General features: G+C 47.9%; 2 protein-coding genes across 3 annotated transcripts; one reads left to right on the top strand and one right to left on the bottom strand.

Moving 5' to 3' along the window:
- Window positions 1–511: 511 nt before the first annotated feature.
- Window positions 512–6,111, top strand: LOC119431051 (regucalcin). Of its 2 annotated transcripts, XM_037698515.2 has the most exons (5): window positions 512–852; window positions 1,228–1,416; window positions 2,338–2,550; window positions 5,008–5,151; window positions 5,721–6,106. In XM_037698515.2, the coding sequence occupies exons 1-5, from the start codon at window positions 684–686 to the stop codon at window positions 5,927–5,929; spliced, it is 924 nt and encodes a 307-aa protein (XP_037554443.1). In that variant the 5' UTR covers window positions 512–683; the 3' UTR covers window positions 5,930–6,106. The 2 variants fall into 2 exon arrangements, with proteins under 2 accessions (XP_037554443.1, XP_037554444.1); XM_037698516.2 differs by lacking the exon at window positions 5,008–5,151 and having other exon boundaries at window positions 5,721–6,111.
- Window positions 6,112–7,064: 953 nt separating this feature from the next.
- On the bottom strand, window positions 7,065–19,797 carry LOC119432023 (regucalcin). The gene is made up of 5 exons (XM_037699472.2): window positions 19,418–19,797; window positions 15,008–15,196; window positions 13,906–14,124; window positions 9,022–9,168; window positions 7,065–7,364 (listed from the first exon to the last, which is right to left on the bottom strand). The coding sequence occupies exons 1-5, from the start codon at window positions 19,569–19,571 to the stop codon at window positions 7,159–7,161; spliced, it is 915 nt and encodes a 304-aa protein (XP_037555400.1). The 5' UTR covers window positions 19,572–19,797; the 3' UTR covers window positions 7,065–7,158.

Raw genomic sequence — 19,797 nt, 5'->3', positions numbered from 1 at the left:
GTTTAAGTTGAAATATTGAAGTTGGGCCAATGCGAATTGTGTGGTGAATAATAATTAGTTATTGTATTTAAACGTGTATTACTACTGTGTACACGTGAATGTTATTGCCTTCATACTCTTTGACCAAAACTGTCCCTTGCGCCACTGTAGTACAAAATACTTTTTGTCCTGATGACATAAATAAGCAGGTAAAGCGCAATAGTTAAATACGCAGGCTGCCCGCTTCCTGACCAATCCCCCATTGTGGGTATGTGCCATTGTCTTGGATCATCATCTTTATCACCGAAAAGGAATAGAAGAATATTAATGAGGCTATTTAAATAAAGCACAATAAAACCAAAATGACTAGATTAATAAGGGAAACCGCATATGGAACCTTCGTGGAAATCTTGCATTGCTTAGCAAACACTCCTGTCGCTGTTCCCAAGAACAAGAACGGTAAGAAATCAAGGCGAAGTCGAAAGAAGCACTATAGGAAGAAGATGATGCGTCGTTTCGCGCTCCGCGCTCGCGCCGTCATGCCAGCCTGCGGTGCCAGCCCTACGGGATGAGCGCTCGCCGCTGAAGCCGGGCGCCCTGCAGGCGGCGCCAGCGGTAAGGGTCGCAGACCCAGCCAAGGGTCCGAGCGGGCGCTCGAGCCGAGCCGTGGTCGTGTGTAGCGAGAACCGGCCGAGCGTCGCCCCATGATGCCGGGCTTACGGGTTCGTGTGGCGTCCAAGCGGCGCTGCCAGATCGGCGAGGGCCCACACTGGGACGAGAAGGCTCAGGCGCTGCTGTACGTGGACTGCTACGCCGGCTGCGTGAGCCGGCTTGACCCGGAGACCCACGAAGACATCGACACCATACACTTCGGTAAGTCGCACGGTGCCTTTGAACTAACTGCCGGTGTCGCATTGTGGTGCATTTCGAAATAGGGGACAAAAAGTTAGGGGATGCTAGCAGCCAGGATGTAAAATAATTCAAAAGGCGTACAGATAAAGAGAAATAAGAGGAAAGCAGGGGTGTTAACCAGTCAGAGTCCAGTTGGCTACCCTACGCTGGCGTTCAAAGTTGAGTTTAAGTATGGTACGCAAAACCGCTTGGGGACGCTACCTCTAAAACTCTCTATTGTCAGTATGACAAGCTATATTTTAAAGCGATAGCGGACGATTGTAGATGTCTGCTCACGGCTACGCCAACGCATGTAGGCAACACTGCCTCTTTGGTAACGATAGCATCTTTCCTCAGAGGGCACGATCCCGTTCGCGATCCCGCTGGCGAACCACCACCACAAGATTGTCATCGGACACAACCACTATGTCAAATTGACGGACATGAAGAAGCGTCACGAGGAGCTGATCGCCATGGTGGAGACCGAAAACGCGGGCACCCGGCTCAACGACGCCAAGTGTGACGCCGCCGGGCGACTCTGGACGGGTAAAAAAACATGGCCTGTGCACAGTTTACACTGCGCGTTTGCTACAGTAGTTCACGTCAGTTCCTCACCTTTAATAATTGTCGAGATATGGAAGGCGTGCCAATGCTTCGGGGCACAAAGCTTGTACGTGGGCCACAGAAACTCACTACACGGCTCAGCAGCACCCCTCCAATGACAAAAGGAGCATTCTTGACTTCTTTTGTGAGAGTAAATGCTTTGTCCCATATTTAACTGATTTTTCGAAAGCTCTCGTGTTCCTCGAAGGAGTACACTCGAACAAAAGTTTGCATCATTTGGGGCTTATCTTGTCCCTAAACCATAATCGTCGTCCAACTTGGATGCCTTTTCGCGCCCGGTACTTTCAGAGCACTAACGACACGTGTGTACCTGCGTGACAAAGCGCTCTGACAGAAAAGTTCCGAGCGCGGAGTTTTAAAGAAAGGAAACGCGAGCAACACAGATTACGCTTATCGCTTGGACAAGTTACGCCCCAAAGGGTGTAAAAATGTTTTTAGAATGTAGGGTTCACGTTAGTTTCACAAAGATCATAATTATTAAGAATTGGAAGGTATGTCAAGCTTCAGGGTGCCCAAGTAGGCCACAGAAATTTCACTGCTCGGGATCCGTAGCACCCCTATAGTTGCGCTCTTTGGCAGTGATGTACGACACCTATCACTCTAAAAACAAATGGAGTATTGTTGACTCCTTTTATGGGAGTAACTGCTATGCCCCATATTTAACTCCCTTTTCGAAAGCTCTCGTGCTCCTCGATGGAGTACGTTCAGTGAACTGCTTGGGCTCAATAACAAAGCGACAAAAAAATTAAGCTGCTGCTCTCAGTCGCCACGCTATTTTTAGACTATATACTACTAAAATGCGCAGTGACTTGTCAGTTATCTGAGGCGCCTTTCAATGTGCAGGCACCATGGCCATCGACAAGAAACCGATGAACGTGGAACCGGAACAAGGTTCCATGTACAGCATCGAGAAGAAGCACATTCGTAAACATATCGAGCGCATCACGCTGCCCAACGGCATCGCCTGGACGGCCGACAACAAAAAGATGTTCTTCGTCGACTCGGTGCCCGGCAAGCTGTACGTCTACGACTTCGACCTCGCCAAGGGAGACATCAGTGAGTTTGTGCGAATGATTCGGTTATTTCACACTGCAGTCGGCGAGTTCTGTGGATATATAACGGGGTTCTGTTTTTTCTTATGAGCTGAAGGCATATTTTTAATTTAGAGCAATATAATTTCCGGTGACGTTATTGTTACCAGTCCAGTGTCCAGATTGACAGCCTCGAGATAAGATATTTTTTTCACATTTATGTCTGTAGTGAACGCAGCTACGTTAATTTCTAATTATTTATTTCGATGGCTATATAAGTGAGTGACTGGGAGCTCGTTATCAACATTATCTATTTGAGCGAGGAAATTTCAAAAATATTTTTTTGCACATCTAAGGATAAATCCAAAGATATTCTAGACCTAATTTCTTTCAAGATTCAAAAAGGGCTCCACAGAAAAACTCAAAAGCCATTCTACTGAACCTCTCTTTAGAGTGAAAAGTAACCGTATAGAACATTTCTATAGATTTGGTCTCATTCGTCAATTATCCGGTCAATTATCTTTTGAAACTGAATAGGCAAATTGAATAGACTAAGGAAAGAAACACAATAGAGTTTTATCGACAAAATGAAACTCATTTTAAAGGATCACGATAAAAAAAATTTCTAACGGTGGGTAATGGGACGTGGCCTGAATTACCAGCGATTCCAGATGAAGTCTTGAAGGTAACGCTCGGTGGCCACAATTTCAGTCCCGTCCAAGCTTAACTTCTGTCCAGTCTTGTACGTGCACGTGTTCAGCAAGCGCGTTAGATTGCGCGTGTCCTTTACGTAATTCTGGCGCTGTTGGAGGCTTTTTTCACCAATTCCCTGACTCGCCGAAGTACAAGCAGTCGCACTCGGCACACAGCACCGGGAAATTTTGTTCCGATGCAGAGAGTCCTTCACATCCACATATGGTGGGCGCGAAGCATGCTTGTGGGTACGTGCATTTTTTGTAGACCGCATTTCCCGAAGAGCAAGTGCTTCGCTGGTGCCTGGAACGTAGAGGATAGCAGCACGCGTGCTTTTATACCCGATCGCAAGATATTCCATCGAACGCTTGATTTCATCGGGTATTGAGGGAAGCGCGTCGGATGCCTCTATAGCTGTATTATTACCCCTAGGCTCAGTGCAGTCCTGCCATTTTAAACGTCGGTGAGACGTAGATATTTGCAAGGTTCCTTCGTGTTCACCTTATTCGTCATCGTCAGCCTATTTTTAGGCCCGCTGCAGGACGAAGGCCTCTCACTGCGATCTCCAGTTAACCCTGTCGTGCGCTAGCTGATTCCAATTTCTACCGGCAAATTTCCTTATTTCATCAACCCATCAACTCCGCTATCAAGAGCCCCGATGCCGGGGCGCAACTATGGGCTGTCCAGAGGGCCCACGATGCGGCGGTCGGGCATGGCCTGACTGTCCCAACGTGGGAGCGGCCCGCTGCGCGCTGAGTCGCGTACCTCAGGACGTTCATTAAAGTTTTACATCCATCCATCCATCCATCAACCCATCTAGTTTTCTGCCGTCCTCGACTGTGCTTCCCTTCTCGTGGCACCCATTCTGTAACTCTAATAGTCTACCGGTTATCCATCCTACGCATTACATGGCCTGCCCAGCTCCATTTTTTTTCTTTTAATGTCAACTAGAATATCCGCTATGCCCGTTTGCTCTCTGATCCACACCGCTCTTTTTGTCTCTTAACATTACGCCTAACATTTTTCGTTCCGTCGCTCTTTGTGCTGTTCTTAACTTGTTCTCGAACTTTTGTTAACCTCCAAGTTTCTGCATATTTTAGCACCGGTAGAATGCAATGATTGTACAATTACATATATTTTCAACAACAGTGGTAAGCTCCCAGTCAGGATTTGGCAGTGCCTACCGTATGCACTCCAACCAATTTTTATTCTTCTGTAAGTTTCCCCCTCATGATCAGGGACTGGGTCCAATGTGAGTAATTGACCTAGATAAACGTACTCCTGTACAGACTCTAGAGGCTGATTGGTGATCCTGAATTCCTGTTCTCTTGCCAGGCTGTTGAACATTATGTTTGTGTTTACCTTTCACAGAGTTTAATGCCTAACTGAGGCTGGTTGAGTAGAGGCGAGCGCACACTGCAAGAACAAAAGTCGCGCTGGCAATTTTTTCTACGGAAGTAAATGCATGCTTGCCCTATACATATTTTCGAGTGTTACTCTGCTCCCATAGAGTTCAATACGCTGCTTAAGCCCAAGCAGAGGCTGGAGTAAGAGGGTAGGAAAATATGGAGGCAAACAGTTAACTCCTGTAAAATAATTTGCCAGCACACCTTTTATTCTTAGACTGAGCTGGAGGGAGACAGTTGAGATATAAAGGAGTTCGTCTTGCTATAGTCTCAGTAGACAGCCGCAGTTGATGCTGCCATAGGAAAGGCACACGCACATATATACCGTTGGAAAGACACACTCGCCGGAAACACGTTCTGGAAACATATTGTTCTGAACGCAGGCAACCAGAAGGTGGTTGCGGACTTCAACAATCCAAATTTCGCCGAGCTGGCCTACCCGGACGGCATCACGATCGACCAGACGGACAAGCTCTGGGTCGCCTGCTACAACGGCGGTCACGTGGTCAAGATAGACCCCGTCACCGGTAACACGCTGATGTTCATCACGCGATCGAGTTTGAACGGGCAGCACAGGGACATTCAGGCTACCTGTGACACGAAGCGGTGACACACGACGTTAATTTTTGGTTAAGTTAATAACAATGTGCTTCAGATGAGGTGTTGGACAGTAACTTAAATATAGGCAGGCAAGACAGTTCAGCGAATAATGTCAGGATAAATTCAGCCGCGTTACGGAGAAAAAAATACCGATGGATTTTGTATACCGGCGGATTTCTTAGATAATTATCCACTATACGCTAATTAACTTGCATTGGGCAAGATAGGCGCCGCATCTAGTGATAAACTATACGTTTTGTGATTGTACCCCATACTCGTTTGCATATTTACGAAATAACGCGCGTCAAGCGGGTTCTGGTATATTAATAAGGCGCCACGCACACAATGTTGAAGAGAGGGAGACTCCCACAACAATGACGCTATGTCACAACTTGCACTCTGAGCGCAATATTTTTGGCGGTGTGAAGTCTCGTCTACACGCCTGTTGCCTTCGTGAGTCAACCTTAAAGGTGGCCCGTCTCTCTCTCTATACCAGGCACCTTGGTGCAGAAGGTGAAGATACCCACGCAGCTCGTGACTTCGCTGTGCTTCGGCGGCCCGCGTTACGAGGACCTCTTCGTAACTTCTGGCTTTATCGGACTCAGCCGCGACCAGCTACAGAGTCAGCCTGACGCGGGCGCAATCTTCAAGATATCCGGCATACCGGGCACCAAGGGCCTGCCGCCCAATTGCTTCGCAATGTAACGCTCCGCGATGCTCTTGTGGAATTCCACAGTGAACGTTAACGACGACGGGAATAAAAGTTGTACGGCACTTCGTCTGGTGCAGCGAAAACTGAGAAGAGCAATGAGCAAGGTGCTAAGTGCTCGCGGTGGAGCGACGGCACAGCTGAAACGACCATTTGCAGTTCACTCTACATATAGACCTGCTTACCGCTGCGACTTCGTCGGCTTTTCCCATCCGAACAACTCTAACTGCATGCCTTCGAGGAAGTGGCACAATTCAATCGAAGCGGCGCCGGGTTCTACGAACATCCCGAACTTGTTTAACAGCTTAGAACCTGCGTCGTGATATATATATGCTGTTTAGGGCGTTGTAGCTGGTTACAGCGTACTCTATATATACGATAATGGAGGCGTCGTATACTCTGGGCCGCCATGAAACCTACTTGCGTTTCACCGTAATGCCGCGCCATACCGGCCATTCCATCACGGACCGCTCCACAATATACCACTTCCGTGCAATGATAATTTGCCCCATAGTAAGGCCCCAGCCTAGGGTATTAAAATAAAAATTTAAAAGCGACATAGGACCTTGCGTAAGAGCAGCGAAAGACAAGCTTTTTTTTTTTTTTTTTTCTCGGAAGTACGGGTCATAGCTGTACCTTGCAGGCGACAGTAGAATGGGAAGTTGTCACCGCAAACTCCACGACCAGAGAACGATGTGATCGCCGTGCGATAGGGGCGGGGCCATTGCGTATTTTTACGAAACAGTCGCTAATTTTCAGTGCGGCTCCAATTAGATACGTTTGACTGACTGAACTGAACTGGACTGCACTGGAGGGCTGGCTGACGTCCTGGAGCAACACACAGGCTATGAGATACGCCGCAGTGGAGCGCTCCAGGTTATTTTTGACAACCTTTGTTTAAAAAAAATATTCCGGCACAAGACATCTATTGTAGCCGAAAAATAACCTGTTACAAGAGTATTTCCGCATTCCGCCCACCCTGAGAGTGCGACTGAGTATCGAACTCGAGATCCCTCCACGGTTATACTTGATTTGTTCTGTTTGTCCTCTGTTGATGGCGCATGGCCACCTTTATCTTCACCAACCTTCTTTTTCTTTAACTTGCTCTCTTTCGCTTACCAGATGGCGAAGTATGGCAAGAAAGCATTTATTTAGGCTGATCACTCAGCCATTGTCCTAAGATTATGTATCTACCTAGTATTTCAAAACTTGTGCACATGTTCGTTTAGCGGTTGAAGGCGTGCGCCTCGAAACCCTTGGCTCCCAAACAGGTGACTTTGAAGACCGATCCCGCCAGGGGTTCGGCGCGAAGCTGGTCCGGCGTCAGCCCCTTCCAGGCAGAGGTGACGTACAACTCGTCGTAGTTATCGCCCCCAAAGCAGCACGACGTGGTCTTTGACGCCGGCAGCAGAACGCTCCGGAGCAGCTTGCCTGTGGACGAACAGGGTAGTATGGTGAGAGGAAACCGGAAGTATATAAGCACGGTGAAGAGGGAACAGAGTGACAAAGATCAGCGAATTTGTAAAACGTGGATGTACCACACACCTTCAGTTGACCGATTGGCCTGTCGTCGCTCTTCCTTATACAGACGAAAAATCGAACTCATCAGGTCTCCGTAATCTTCTCGCTAACTGCATAGAGAAGGCCTCGAATTTCTCAGTCTTGATGTGATGAGGTAGCATACAGTGGTTTGCCAATTGCTTGCTCCTAAGCTCACGTCCTACGTGACGTCTGTTAAAAGGATGTCCCCCATCAGTCGCCTTGGCCGATGCAGCACTGGCTGATGCTCACGGGGCTAGTCGACATACATAAATACCCAAGAAAGTGTAGGAGGGTGGCCGCCGCGGAAGCCCAATTGGTAACCCACAGCATGCGTAATGCGGAAGACGTGGGTTCGGCTCCCACTTGCGGCAAGTTACCTTTTCGTCCAGTTTTATTTCCATTCACCCCACTATTTGTACATTTCTATTACATACAACAAATTATTTCCCTTACGCTTTCTCTGGCTTCGCTCTGTTTCGTCATATGGTTGCGACTGGCAAAAAATCGAGACCCTCGGATTCCCTTATTAGAGAGTTTTAGGTTAGGGGAAGCAAGCCGCACCCAAGCGTTGGGGGACGCAAACCACCGGGCGTACAAAAGAACCCAAAACGACCACTGTGAAAGCGAAGCGCCCACAGTGGAGGTGCGCCCCCCAACGCTTGGGTGCGGGTTGCGCCCCCTAACCTCAAGCTCTATTATATTATTCTCGCTCACTACGTAGGTTGTGTAATTTAACTATTATTCGGCCTTAAACATCTCCATCGCTACAGATCGCAGCGGCGCCACTCTGCGCGTTTTCACACTGCCTTTGCCCATTCTACGTGCAATGGACAAGTGACGTCACTCGGACGAGCGATCTCGTTGGCTTCCCACTTGACGCCATAGGGAATAAATACCTCAAGGACGCCGCTCCACTAAGCTTCTATTACAGCAATGCATTTTGTCTGCGCCGTTCGATTCCTGGCCAGAGCGGATATATATGCGCCACTTACTTTAGGATCATCGTTGTCGCCTTCACCAGTCTCCAAGCAAAGCCAGTTCAAAGTTCATTATATAAGACAAAACTTTCCCAAAGCTGCCTATACCAATACGTATAGTGGCAGCTCATCTCGAAGTTTGACTCCACTAAGCTGAAGCGTTACTTACGACCTCACCACGCGGTATCTCTGGCGTAATCTTTTTCCACACCTCTGTATCCTTTATTCAATTTTTATGTATTGTTCCAATGCGCCTTCTTGCGGCGCAACCTCTTGACCCCGTTTCTTATCACGGCCCTCATGCTATAACGGTGGCGAGCGAGATTGCGCGTAAAGCTGAGTATCTACAGATGGGAGATTTGTTCTTTATGGTATCGTAGTCTAGAATCCATCCGTGGGTGTCTGCCGAAGGGGGTGCCGATCGAATTGAGCGATCATGGAAGGGATATGAAATAAGATAGACAGGGAGTGTATTTCAGGGTCACACCGCGTAGACTGAAGACAGACAGAGCTGTTGCTTTTTATCACAAGGTGCACGTGCTTTATCTCCAGATCCCATACTCACTCACCTGTTTCGGGATCGATGTTGATTACTCTGCCCGCAGCGTAACATGCAACCCACAACTTGCCGTTGGTGTCCACTGTCATTCCATCGGGGTATCCACAGTCTTTGTACTCTTCCTTAACGTTGAAGTCCACCAGGACTTGCCTGTTTGCTGCGTACGTAAGAGATAAAAGCAAAGATAATATGACAACTTCGAAAAGAATATTCGAAGTTTCGAATACAAATCGAATAATACACACGAACTTCGTATTGAAATGAGCTATTCAGTATTTTCGAATATCTAAACTAACCAAATATTTCTCGAAACCCGACTGTTAAACTGTTCTCCGTCGGCTAAACAAAGCATCGCAAATTATCAGATGTGAAACAACGACAAAAGTTTTCGAAGCAACGCAGAAACAAAATGGGTAACGAAAGCTTTGATTTCGGTTTCGCGGAGAAGCCTACATGATACCCTGTGATTTTTGCTCGTAGTCTGTCATTTAGCGTTTTTGGGAGTCTACTCGTGAAGCAGTTTTATCTTTTACGCTACAGCCAGTGATGTTTTCCTTGCAACGGGCCCTACTACACGGCTTTACGGCACACAAGTTCATCAGCAGCTTCTTTTCTTTTCCCGTAACTTCAAAACTTTTTTCGGCAACCAGTTATTTAGCGTTTTTGGAAAGTTAGTTGTACAGCAGCGCCATTCATTCTTGGAAAGCTTGTTTGCAAAAAAGATCTAAAGCTAAAAATGTTGAGCAGTTATTCCTGCAGTGTTTAATGACAATATAGTAATCTTGTGTATGAAACTGATCCAAATTCTCCCTGATAGGTAGCTGTTTTTTCACTGGTCAGTACGAGCATGGTACCTAATTATACACCAAAACAAATATTCCTGCTCTAATTATGTGCGTCTGCATTTGCCTACTCTATGTTCGATTCGATACTTATTATTGCGATAGCAATTATATGGACACTCAAAAGCAGATTTCTGCCGTCGGCGTCGCCGTCGCCGTGAGGTTCCGTATGACGTCATATGGAGATGAAATCGTCGCCGCGCGCCGCACGCTGTATGTGCGAGTGAAAGGGAGCGAGGGGCGCGTCTTTCACGGGGATTGAACGCACGGCGGAGAACAAACGCGCGTTCTGCGCCGTGCTCGCTTAAGGGCTGCAGAAGTAGGCGTCTCTTTTCTCCTTTACAATCACCATATATGTAGAGCAAACGCGCCTTCTTCCGACGCGCGAGAGGCCGTGGGGGAGGGGGAGGGAAGGGAGGCGACGTTTAGCTGCGGCACCAAGTGCCTATTTATATCAGAGGCTCCGGCAACAGTCACCAACGCCGCACGCATTTTGAGCGAACGCGGGCAAAACGCCGATGGCGTCGACAACAGTTTTGCGTGTTGCCGATGCTGCTGCATGTCCAAGTTTATACAGCTGATAAAGCTAATATCATTACTCCGTATAGCTCTCTACAAGTTTGCTATCGCAATTGATGCTTCGCCTTTCAGGTGAAACTGCGACAACTTTTGTATTCATATTCTAAAAAGCTTATATTCGCCCACTTCCAATGACTACCCATATTGCCACGTATAGTGGTGACCGTGCCCAGGCAGGAACCCCCACAGCGAGGCGAAGTTCGACGATAAACGAACAGTTTATTGGGCGAAGCTGTACCCGAAAGCAAAGCGAAGAATAACTCAGCGGCAGCGATGAGAGCAAGCGTAGTCGGCATCCGTCGATCAAATGACATCGCACTCGCCGGTTCGTTATTTATACATCCGTCGGCGAACTTTCTTGACGCAACGCTGGCGACCAAATATTTTCTAGAAAGTGCTACAATCGCTACAATCGTCTCGGAGCCTGCAAGCATCATGCAAACCGATATGACGGGTCCCGCTATTCTAGAAAGGCCGAGAGAGTTCAAGACGCAGGCGTTATCTCCTAGTGCGTCGTTGCGTGAAAAACAGCCAGAATAGCGATAACAAATCGGTACTGCCATAGCGCAGGATCAAAGCATGGAATAAACGCACCTGGCAATATATAGGTACCAGGTATATGTTCGTTCTTATAGCGAACACGTTTAGAAAGATCACCGGTGGCACATCGATTCCGCCTCATCGAGTGGTTTACTTGAAGTAGTGGGCATCATCGCAGTGTTTAATTCCTTGAGTATGTTCGTATTATTAATTTTCGTTAATTGCCATAGAAAAAAACGTTGTGATGGCGGGAATAAAGCAACGCGCTAATGGAGGTGGTGGGTGGTGAGACTATAGCACCAGCTGCGAGATCATCGTGATCACCAGCCTACTTTTGAATGAATTCTAGGATTTAACGAGCCAAAACGATTTGATTGTGAGACAAGGCGTAGTGAGGGACTCCGGATTAACATTGACTACCAGGGGATCTTTAACGTGCCTACAACTGCACGGGGCAGGGGAATTTTTACATTTCGCCCCCATCGAAATGCGGCCCCCGCAGCTGGGATTTGTTCCCGCGACCTCGTGCTCAGCAGCATATCACCATAGCCGCTAAGGCACCGCGGCAGGTGTCAGCCTATTTTTATGTCCACTGCAGGACGAAGGCGTCTCTCGGCAATCTCCAATCAATAACCCTTGTATTGCACTAGCTGATTGAGGGAGGTAGTGGCTGAATGATGCACCAGGGAGGCGAATTCCTGTTCTGGTGAGGGAGTGCCTTTTTTTCAAGCTTAGTGGGCCTTCCTAGTTTGGTTGCATCTCTAGTATAGCCCCACTGGCTCTCGACATTTTCTATCTCTTTTTAACAGCTGAGCTGTTTAAGCCGAACGCAATGTGTGCCGCCTGCCACTGCGTTGCCTAGCAAGCACCTCGCGGAGCGTGGCGCGCTATGCTCGGGAGAGAGAAAGAGAAAATGAGAGCGAGAGAGAGTGCGCACGTCGCGCGCTATGCTGGGGTACAGTAGCTGGGGTGAGAGAAAGAGAAAATGAGAGCGAGAGAGAGTGCGCACGTCGCGCGCTATGCTGGGGTACAGTAGCTGGGGTGAGAGAAAGAGAAAATGAGAGCGAGAGAGAGTGCGCACGTCGCGCGCTATGCTGGGGTACAGTAGCTGGGGTGAGAGAAAGAGAAAATGAGAGCGAGAGAGAGTGCGCACGTCGCGCGCTATGCTGGGGTACAGTAGCTGGGGTGAGAGAAAGAGAAAATGAGAGCGAGAGAGAGTGCGCACGTCGCGCGCTATGCTGGGGTACAGTAGCTGGGGTGAGAGAAAGAGAAAATGAGAGCGAGAGAGAGTGCGCACGTCGCGCGCTATGCTGGGGTACAGTAGCTGGGGTGAGAGAAAGAGAAAATGAGAGCGAGAGAGAGTGCGCACGTCGCGCGCTATGCTGGGGTACAGTAGCTGGGGTGAGAGAAAGAGAAAATGAGAGCGAGAGAGTGCGCGTGAACAATGCCATCTAAAAAAAACAACTTTTTATTGCGATAGCAATTATATGGACGCTGAAAAGCAGATTTCTACCGTCGGCGTCGCCGTCGTCGTCGCCGTCGCCGTCACCGTGAGGTTCCGTATGACGTCAATGGAGATGAAATCGTCGCGCCGAACGCTGTATGTGCGAGTGAAAGGGCACGAGGGGCGTGCGCTTTCACGGGGAGTGAACGCACGGCGGGGAACAAACGCGCGTTCTGCGCCGTGCTTAAGGGCTGCAGAAGTAGGCGCGTCTCTTTCCTCCTTTACAATCACCATATATGTAGAGCAAACGCGCCTTCTTCCGACGCGCGAGAGGCCGTGGGGGAGGGGGGGGAGGGGGAGGGAAGGGAGGCGAGGTTTAGCTGCGGCACCAAGTGCCTATTTATATCAGAGGCTCCGGCAACAGTCACCAACGCCGCACGCATTTTGAGCGAACGCGGGCAAAACGCCGACGGCGTCGACAACAGTTCTGCGTGTTGCCGGTGCTGCTGCATGTCCAAGTTTATACAGCTGATAAAGCTAATATCATTACTCCGTATAGCTCTCTACAAATTTGCTATCGCAATTGATGCTTCGCCTTTCAGGTGAAACTGCGACAACTTTTTTTTTTTTTTTTTTAGGTGGCATTGGCGCGACGCGCACTTTCTCTCGCATTAGCGCCGAACGCTCGCGGTGTCCGCGACGCTTGCAACTCTCGGCCAAGCTCCCACCAGCTGCGCGCTACTGCACATGCGCCGCGACGTCATCCCGGCTTGTCGTCTGCTGCGCGCCGCCCGTACACTGTGCATAGCTTTCGCCCCAGTTCCCCTACGTGTGCTCGGACTGCAAGTGCTTCGCGAGGCGTTTCCCGATGCCACGGACCACGAGGAAATGCTTATGCACTTCGTATAACTTAGCATCACTTGGCATTACTTCGTACAACTTAGCCTCACTTCGTATAGCCAGGACCAGCTAGGAACCGATCAGCTCCGCTGTGTCTTTAGCCTTGCGCCACTAGTGCAAGCTACCCCGACTTTTTTTTGCCGGTGTCAGGCGCCACTCCAAGCCTGAAAAATGTAGTGAACTGGACGAGGATTCGAACTTACGACCTTCAGATTAGAAGCCTTGCGTTCTACCTCGCGCTTCGAGACATATGTCCCAAAACATGTGCAACGGTACACTGCCGGTTCCCATGGTTTCGTCGACAGTACTTGAGGGAGGTTTTGTTAAGGAAACATCAACTCTGTATGATCTGCCTCAGGTCATCATGCTGTTACTGCTTCCTGCTTATTTTGTTTTTCTTTTGTCCTTGTCTTCTGCGCCGTTTTTAACACGTGGCTTACGCGCATCAGTATATATAGTTACAGCAATAAATGCGCCCGCATCTTTCGAATGTCGCTTTCGAATGTCGCACGAAAGTTTATATTGAAAAATAATAGATGTGACCATTTGGCAATTGGGCAATAATGGCGATGCACCGGAAAGTACTCACACAGCTGCCCACTGGTGGCATCGAAGCCGAACGAGTACACACTACGCGTGAACGAGTCGATGTAGAACATGCTTCGATTGTCCGGCGACCAGGTCATGCCGTTGGATATGTTCATTTTGGTCACGTGGCTGGTCACATTCAGCGTGGCAGGGTCGATGCTGAAGAGCGAACCGTTCTCCTTGTCGATCATGTGTTCGTCCTGGTGCTCACCCATCGTTCCTTGAGGAGGAAAACGCAACAGGAAATGCAAGCACGTACTCTTTGGGAAAACTATACAGTATACTATACTTCGAAGAAATAGTGATCAACGCACCACAACGCAACTTTAGCTTGAAATGGGGTGACACGGATATTAGTGTACCTTTGAGCATGACCGACATGCAGATACGACTAAAAGTTTACCATGCACCAAGTAGACCAGTCTATTGAAGGGTAGTACTATATACAAAGGAACTCAGGTAAATGTGCAGACTGATGACTCGTTCTCGAATGCACGAAGTAAATCTACCTCCGCGGTAGTCAGTAGTCAAATTTATAATATGAGTGTATACGTTCACATTATAATTTACAAATTTACATCTTCACTCGTGGATGGGCCCGATAAGGGCCTGTACTGCTGATGAATAAGAAATTTTAAAAATATAAGAGAACCTCATCAATCGGTGGTTAGGCATCGCACGTACATCTACTTACACACCTTCCAAATGCGTTAAACTTCGCAACTGATAGGAACTGATCAGCGGTCAACGTAAGCAAGATACATATCAGAAAAAAAGCAGGGATCGAAGAGATGAAGCCGGGATATTTACAAGCATAGGTAACCTTACAATACAGAGACAGATGTTTTGATAAAGGGAAATAATGTACAGATAGACAATATGCTAGACTGCAACAGATGTAGTAAAAATTGATTAGCAAAGCAGGCACTATCTGTCGCGGTCCCGTTTCAAAGGGACTTCCATTACAGATCATCACCAACAACATGGTTTTCTGCGGCGAGACGTATTAGATCTGTGAAGTCAGTGGAAGCCGAAAACTGGTCGGAAAGTACCTTACTGCGTGCGTCGATTGAGATGATAATTCTGTACGCAAGAAACCATACCTGCCCAGAGCCGACCGGTGACGTCACACTTTCCGTCATTGAATTTGTTTTTCGGCTTGTCGCTGTCCACCTCTGTGAGCACTTCGGACTGAGATGTGGTCCAGTCAAACTTGCGGACTTCTCTGTTCAGCGTGATGACGTTCAGGTTCGGGTCGGATTTGTACGGAATAGCGATGGTGACCAGCCCGTCTGAGAAACACCAAGAGACACATGCCAGTTAAATGGCTTTCGCGTTTCAAGCCTACACAACAAAGCTATGAAGAACGCGTTGTGAAGGGTTTGACTACGTACCATGCGCTTATTAGGGAGCACAAGTATCCCCGTTATACGAGCGACCTTGTACTCAGCCCTCATTGGAATGGGGCTGCTACGGTCGATAGCAACCGTGGCCTACCGCCAGCAGAAGATTCTTTAGATTTAGGTGTACGTTAAAGAACCCCCAGTGGTCCAAATTAATCCGGAGTCCCCCACTACGGCGTGCCTCATAATCAGATGGTGGTTTTGGTACGTAATAACAATATTATTCTTATTAAGAATGCCAGCTGCAGTCACCCGTCGCGGTGGCTTAGCGGCTATGGTGTTGTGCTGCTAAGCACGAGGTCGCAGGATCAAATCCTGGCCGCGGCGGCCGCATTTCGATGGGGGCGAAATGTAAAAACGCCAGTGTCCCGTGCATTGAGGGCACATTAAAGATCCCCTGGTGGTCAAAACTAATCCGTAGAACCCCACTATATACGGTGTGCCTCATAATCGAATCGTGGTTCTGGCACGTCATCATCATCAGCCTATATTTATGTCCACTGCAGGACGAAGGCCTCTCCCTGTGACCTCCAATTACCCCTGTTTTGCGCTGGCTGATTCCAACGTGCGCCTGCAAATTTCCTAACTTCATCACCCCACCTAGTTTTCTAATGTCCTCGACTGTGCTTCCCTTCTCTTGGTATCCATTCTGTAACTCTAATGGTCCACCGGTTATCCATCCTACGCATTACATGGCCTGCCCAGTTCCATTTTTCCCCTCTTAATGTCAACTAGAATATCGGCTATCCCCATTTGCTCTCTGATCCACACCGCTCTCGTCCTGTCTCTTAACGTTAGGCCTAATATTTTTAGTTCCATCGCTCTTTGTGCGGTCTTTAACTTGTTCTCGAGCTTCTTTGTTAATCTCCAAGTTTCTGCCCCAATGTTAGCACCGGTAGAATGCAATGATTGTACACTTTTCTTTTCAATGAATGGTAAGCTCCCAGTCAGGATTTGGCAATGCCTGCCGTATGCACTCCAACCCATTTTTATTCTTCCGTAAGTTTCCCTCTCATGATCAGGGTCCTCTGAGTAATTGACCAAGACAAACGTACTCCTGTACAAACTCTAGAGGCTGATTGGTGATCCTGAATTCCTGTTCTCTTGCCAGGCTGTTGAACATTATGTTTGTGTTCACCTTACACGTACAAGTTTCATGCCTAACTGAGGCTGGTTGAGTAGAGGCGAGTGCACACAACAAGAACATAAGTCGCGCTGACAATTTCTTCTACGGAAGTAGCTGCATGCTTGTCCCATACTCCGGACCAAGATGTTCACGTATGCTTTCTGTAATCCTTGATTACGCAATACCTCTATGACTGCTGGTATCTCTACTGAATCAAATGCTTTTTCATAATCAATGAAAGCCATATAGAGAGGTTGATTGTACTCCGCAGATTTCTCTATTACCTGACTGATGACATGGATATGATCCATCGTAGAATACCCCTTCCTGAAGCCAGCCTGTTCTCTTGGTTGGCTGAAGTCAAGTGTTGCCCTGATTCTATTGGAAATAATCTTGGTGAATATTTTGTACAATACTGTAAGCAAGCTAATCGGTCTTCAATTCTTTAACGTATCCCTTCTTATGGAGTAGTATAATGTTGGCGTTCTTCCAGCTTTCTGGTACCCTTGAAGTAGTGAGGCATTGCGTATAAAGGGCCGTTAAACCCCATATTTCAATTATAAAGTTTGGACAGCTTGGAATCCATTTCTATCCCCGCTCCTTGTATACAAATACCGTGTACGCTGCTCGCAGCGTTTCGACAAGGCGTAATGAGCTTAGAAAGCGCTTACATGTCCTCTAAAGCTGCGGCCAAAGCTTCGTGTACTGCGCATGCCGCAGTGCGGAAACGCGAGGTCAACACAAGGCGACAAGACCCTGTAGTTCTAACTGATGATGCTCGCGGTCATGGAGCTTTCTCTGTTCATGTGTCTACACGCGCCACACCACGCGTGCTTAGTTAGCTTACGTACTGCAATTCATACTGCCACTACAACTAAATAGAAGCCTTACACTTCGTGTAATATTCTAACATGTTGATATGATTTCCTTAACGTAACGTTTTTAAAGAAATTGCCAAAGATCGGTAAGACCCTAAATCAAAACTTTATTCCAAGAAATCACAAGTACCATTCAATATATGTGCACCGGTTTTCTTATGAAACAATTTCTGCATTTTGGATGAATTCGAAGAGGAAAATCAAACTTGGCTCCGAGTTAATTTGAGGCGATTGCTGTCGCGTTATTCGTGAAGTATAAATTATATATGACATGTAGTCATACGCATGTCATACCAACGCTTCATCAACAACGCTTTTTTCTGAGCGCCTGTTGCGGAGGTCGAAAACAGTACCAGAAAGTTGTTTCATGGATAATTGGCGCCGAACTCTCCCTTTTACGCACTACTATAGTTCCCATATTAGACTAGATCAACTCAACAGACCAACAATACCTCGACAATATGTAGGAAAAGTTCAAAGTGTGCGAACTAATCTGGCCGTTGCGGTAAACGATCCGGAGCTTTATGTGTAAATAAAGAACTCATACTTTATCGCGTTGCCCTGGGAGAACCTTGAATGCAACCGAGATCAAATTTAGAGAGAAAGAAAAACAGAAAGGCGGGGGGCTACATATGGTTAATGTTCTGGCGAAGTAAAATGCGTAAATTGCTGCCTTTGTAAAAATTCCTTAACAAGTGCTCGAAAGCGTTATATGCTGGCAAGGTTTCAAACGGACAAGTGATATACGAGCGACATTTTCAGTGTGCCATTTAATTACAGGCAAATGAAGCGGTTATCGCAACAGCTCTAAAGCAACAGCTTCTCTGGAAAGTGCGTTGTGATCCAGCACAGTAGCCCAAATCTGCTGTGTTTTTTTTTTTTTTTCTGTGCATCAGATGTGAGTGATAGGTCGGTGAGGGGACCAAGTGTGTGCAAATTGAAAAGGCCAATACTTGAGCAAATTAAAGGCCAAAATCAATGCACTTTTCAAACAACCCGTTTTTGCGGTGAACCGTGTTCGTCCCTTCACTTAAGAGATTTTGGGTGTTCATGTGTGCGGTGCGTGACCACGCGTGCTCAATGTTGCTCAAAGATAAGACTTTTGTTTTTCAATGCAAATAATGTTTAAGCTACTCCCACTAGTGGATCCAAAGGGAGGAGGGCTACTCCTCCTCTCCCCCGACACATGCAAGCACTGACTATTGAGCGTGCAGCTTACATCGAGTAAATATTGACATATATGTATATATACATATATATCGCTACGCTGCGCGCACTCATGGAACACGTGACGCGAAGGTCGAACGTCGGTGTCGGTGAAACGTCAAACGCCGACCCTATTTCCAGCTTCTATTTAAACGAATCAATTGCTTATCTCTCTTTATGTCTCCATATGGAGACATATGGAAACTACACTGATCTTTTTATAAAATGGCTATAAGCGCAGCTAACGTGGCGTTTAGCAGAGGAGTTCCTATAGGCGAGGTGGCTATTCTTTGCCGCTAATGACGCGAGCTTCAGAAGTGTATAACAAAAGTTTATTAACTGAACTGTTTACTAGCGCCTTGGAGACAGTTGATTATATCCTGAGCATATCGGACAAGGAGGTTATATAAAACTGAAGTATATTAACTTCCTTAGCCCCGGGTCAGGATTTGCCGCGACATGCTATGATTCAAGCTTCGACCCGCCCTTCTTTACGGGGCGTTGCCGTCTGCCGACTATATCTCTCTCGGTCTGTCTGTGTGTTGTCTCTCTCTCTCTCTGCGTGCGTGCGAGCGTGTGCGTTCACCAAGTAAACTGACGGTTAACCTTCAACAGCGGCTTATGCATTCCGGTCATGCACTTAAACGAAAAACGCGAAAACGTCCGTCTTGAAATGGCACTCGCGAAGCCCGACAGCGAATGAACTGTGGTACAAACGTTCACTGTTTATTGCACAGGCCGGTGATGCCGTACGTGTTTCAAGCTAGGTCAAACTTAGTTTGCATGTCTTTTTACCTCATAGATCTCTTGGCATTGTGGAACAAACAAGCGCGCACCCACGCTCAGTGCGACAGCGCTGGCGCAATGCGTGTATACGATCACCGCTCTTGAGAGACGTACCGAAGTGGATGCCCGACGTATCCCGCGTGACGACATCCAGCCGGCACAGGTCTCCCACGGGAGCGTCAACGTGGAGGAGCGTCTTGGATGCAGGGTCCCAGTGAGGTCCCTCGCCCAGGTTGGAGCGCCGGATGGAGGCTGCCGACACCGACATCTTCGCTCTTCGACGGCGAAGCGCAGCTACGCGCGATTTGGAGCAGGCGGATTTCAGGCCGTATAAGCGCAAAACCTGTCGGGCTGCTCTGTGCGACTGCCGCCAGCTGTTGTACAAGTATGCACTATAGAGCCGCTCCGAATGCGGGGAGTGGAGATGAGCGCCAAAAACAAGTACGAAAACAGCAGCAGCAGGAAGGTCGGCCGTCGCGATAAATGGGCCAAGC

The sequence above is a fragment of the Dermacentor silvarum genome, chromosome 10 (genome assembly GCF_013339745.2).
Source record: "Dermacentor silvarum isolate Dsil-2018 chromosome 10, BIME_Dsil_1.4, whole genome shotgun sequence".
NCBI classification, from domain to species: domain Eukaryota; kingdom Metazoa; phylum Arthropoda; class Arachnida; order Ixodida; family Ixodidae; genus Dermacentor; species Dermacentor silvarum.
This window is presented reverse-complemented; position numbering and strand designations above follow the sequence as displayed.

Coding starts and splice junctions, on each gene's coding strand:
- LOC119431051 (XM_037698515.2), top strand. CDS start 684: ATGATGCCGGGCTTACGGGTTCGTGTGGCGTCCAAGCGGCGCTGCCAG. Junction 2,551..5,007: donor CCTCGCCAAGGGAGACATCA/GTGAGTTTGTGC, acceptor TTCTGAACGCAG/GCAACCAGAAGGTGGTTGCG. Junction 5,152..5,720: donor CAAGATAGACCCCGTCACCG/GTAACACGCTGA, acceptor TCTCTATACCAG/GCACCTTGGTGCAGAAGGTG.
- LOC119432023 (XM_037699472.2), bottom strand. CDS start 19,571: ATGTCGGTGTCGGCAGCCTCCATCCGGCGCTCCAACCTGGGCGAGGGA. Junction 14,125..15,007: donor CACCGGTCGGCTCTGGGCAG/GTATGGTTTCTT, acceptor TTCCTCCTCAAG/GAACGATGGGTGAGCACCAG. Junction 9,169..13,905: donor TGCCACCAGTGGGCAGCTGT/GTGAGTACTTTC, acceptor TTACGTACGCAG/CAAACAGGCAAGTCCTGGTG.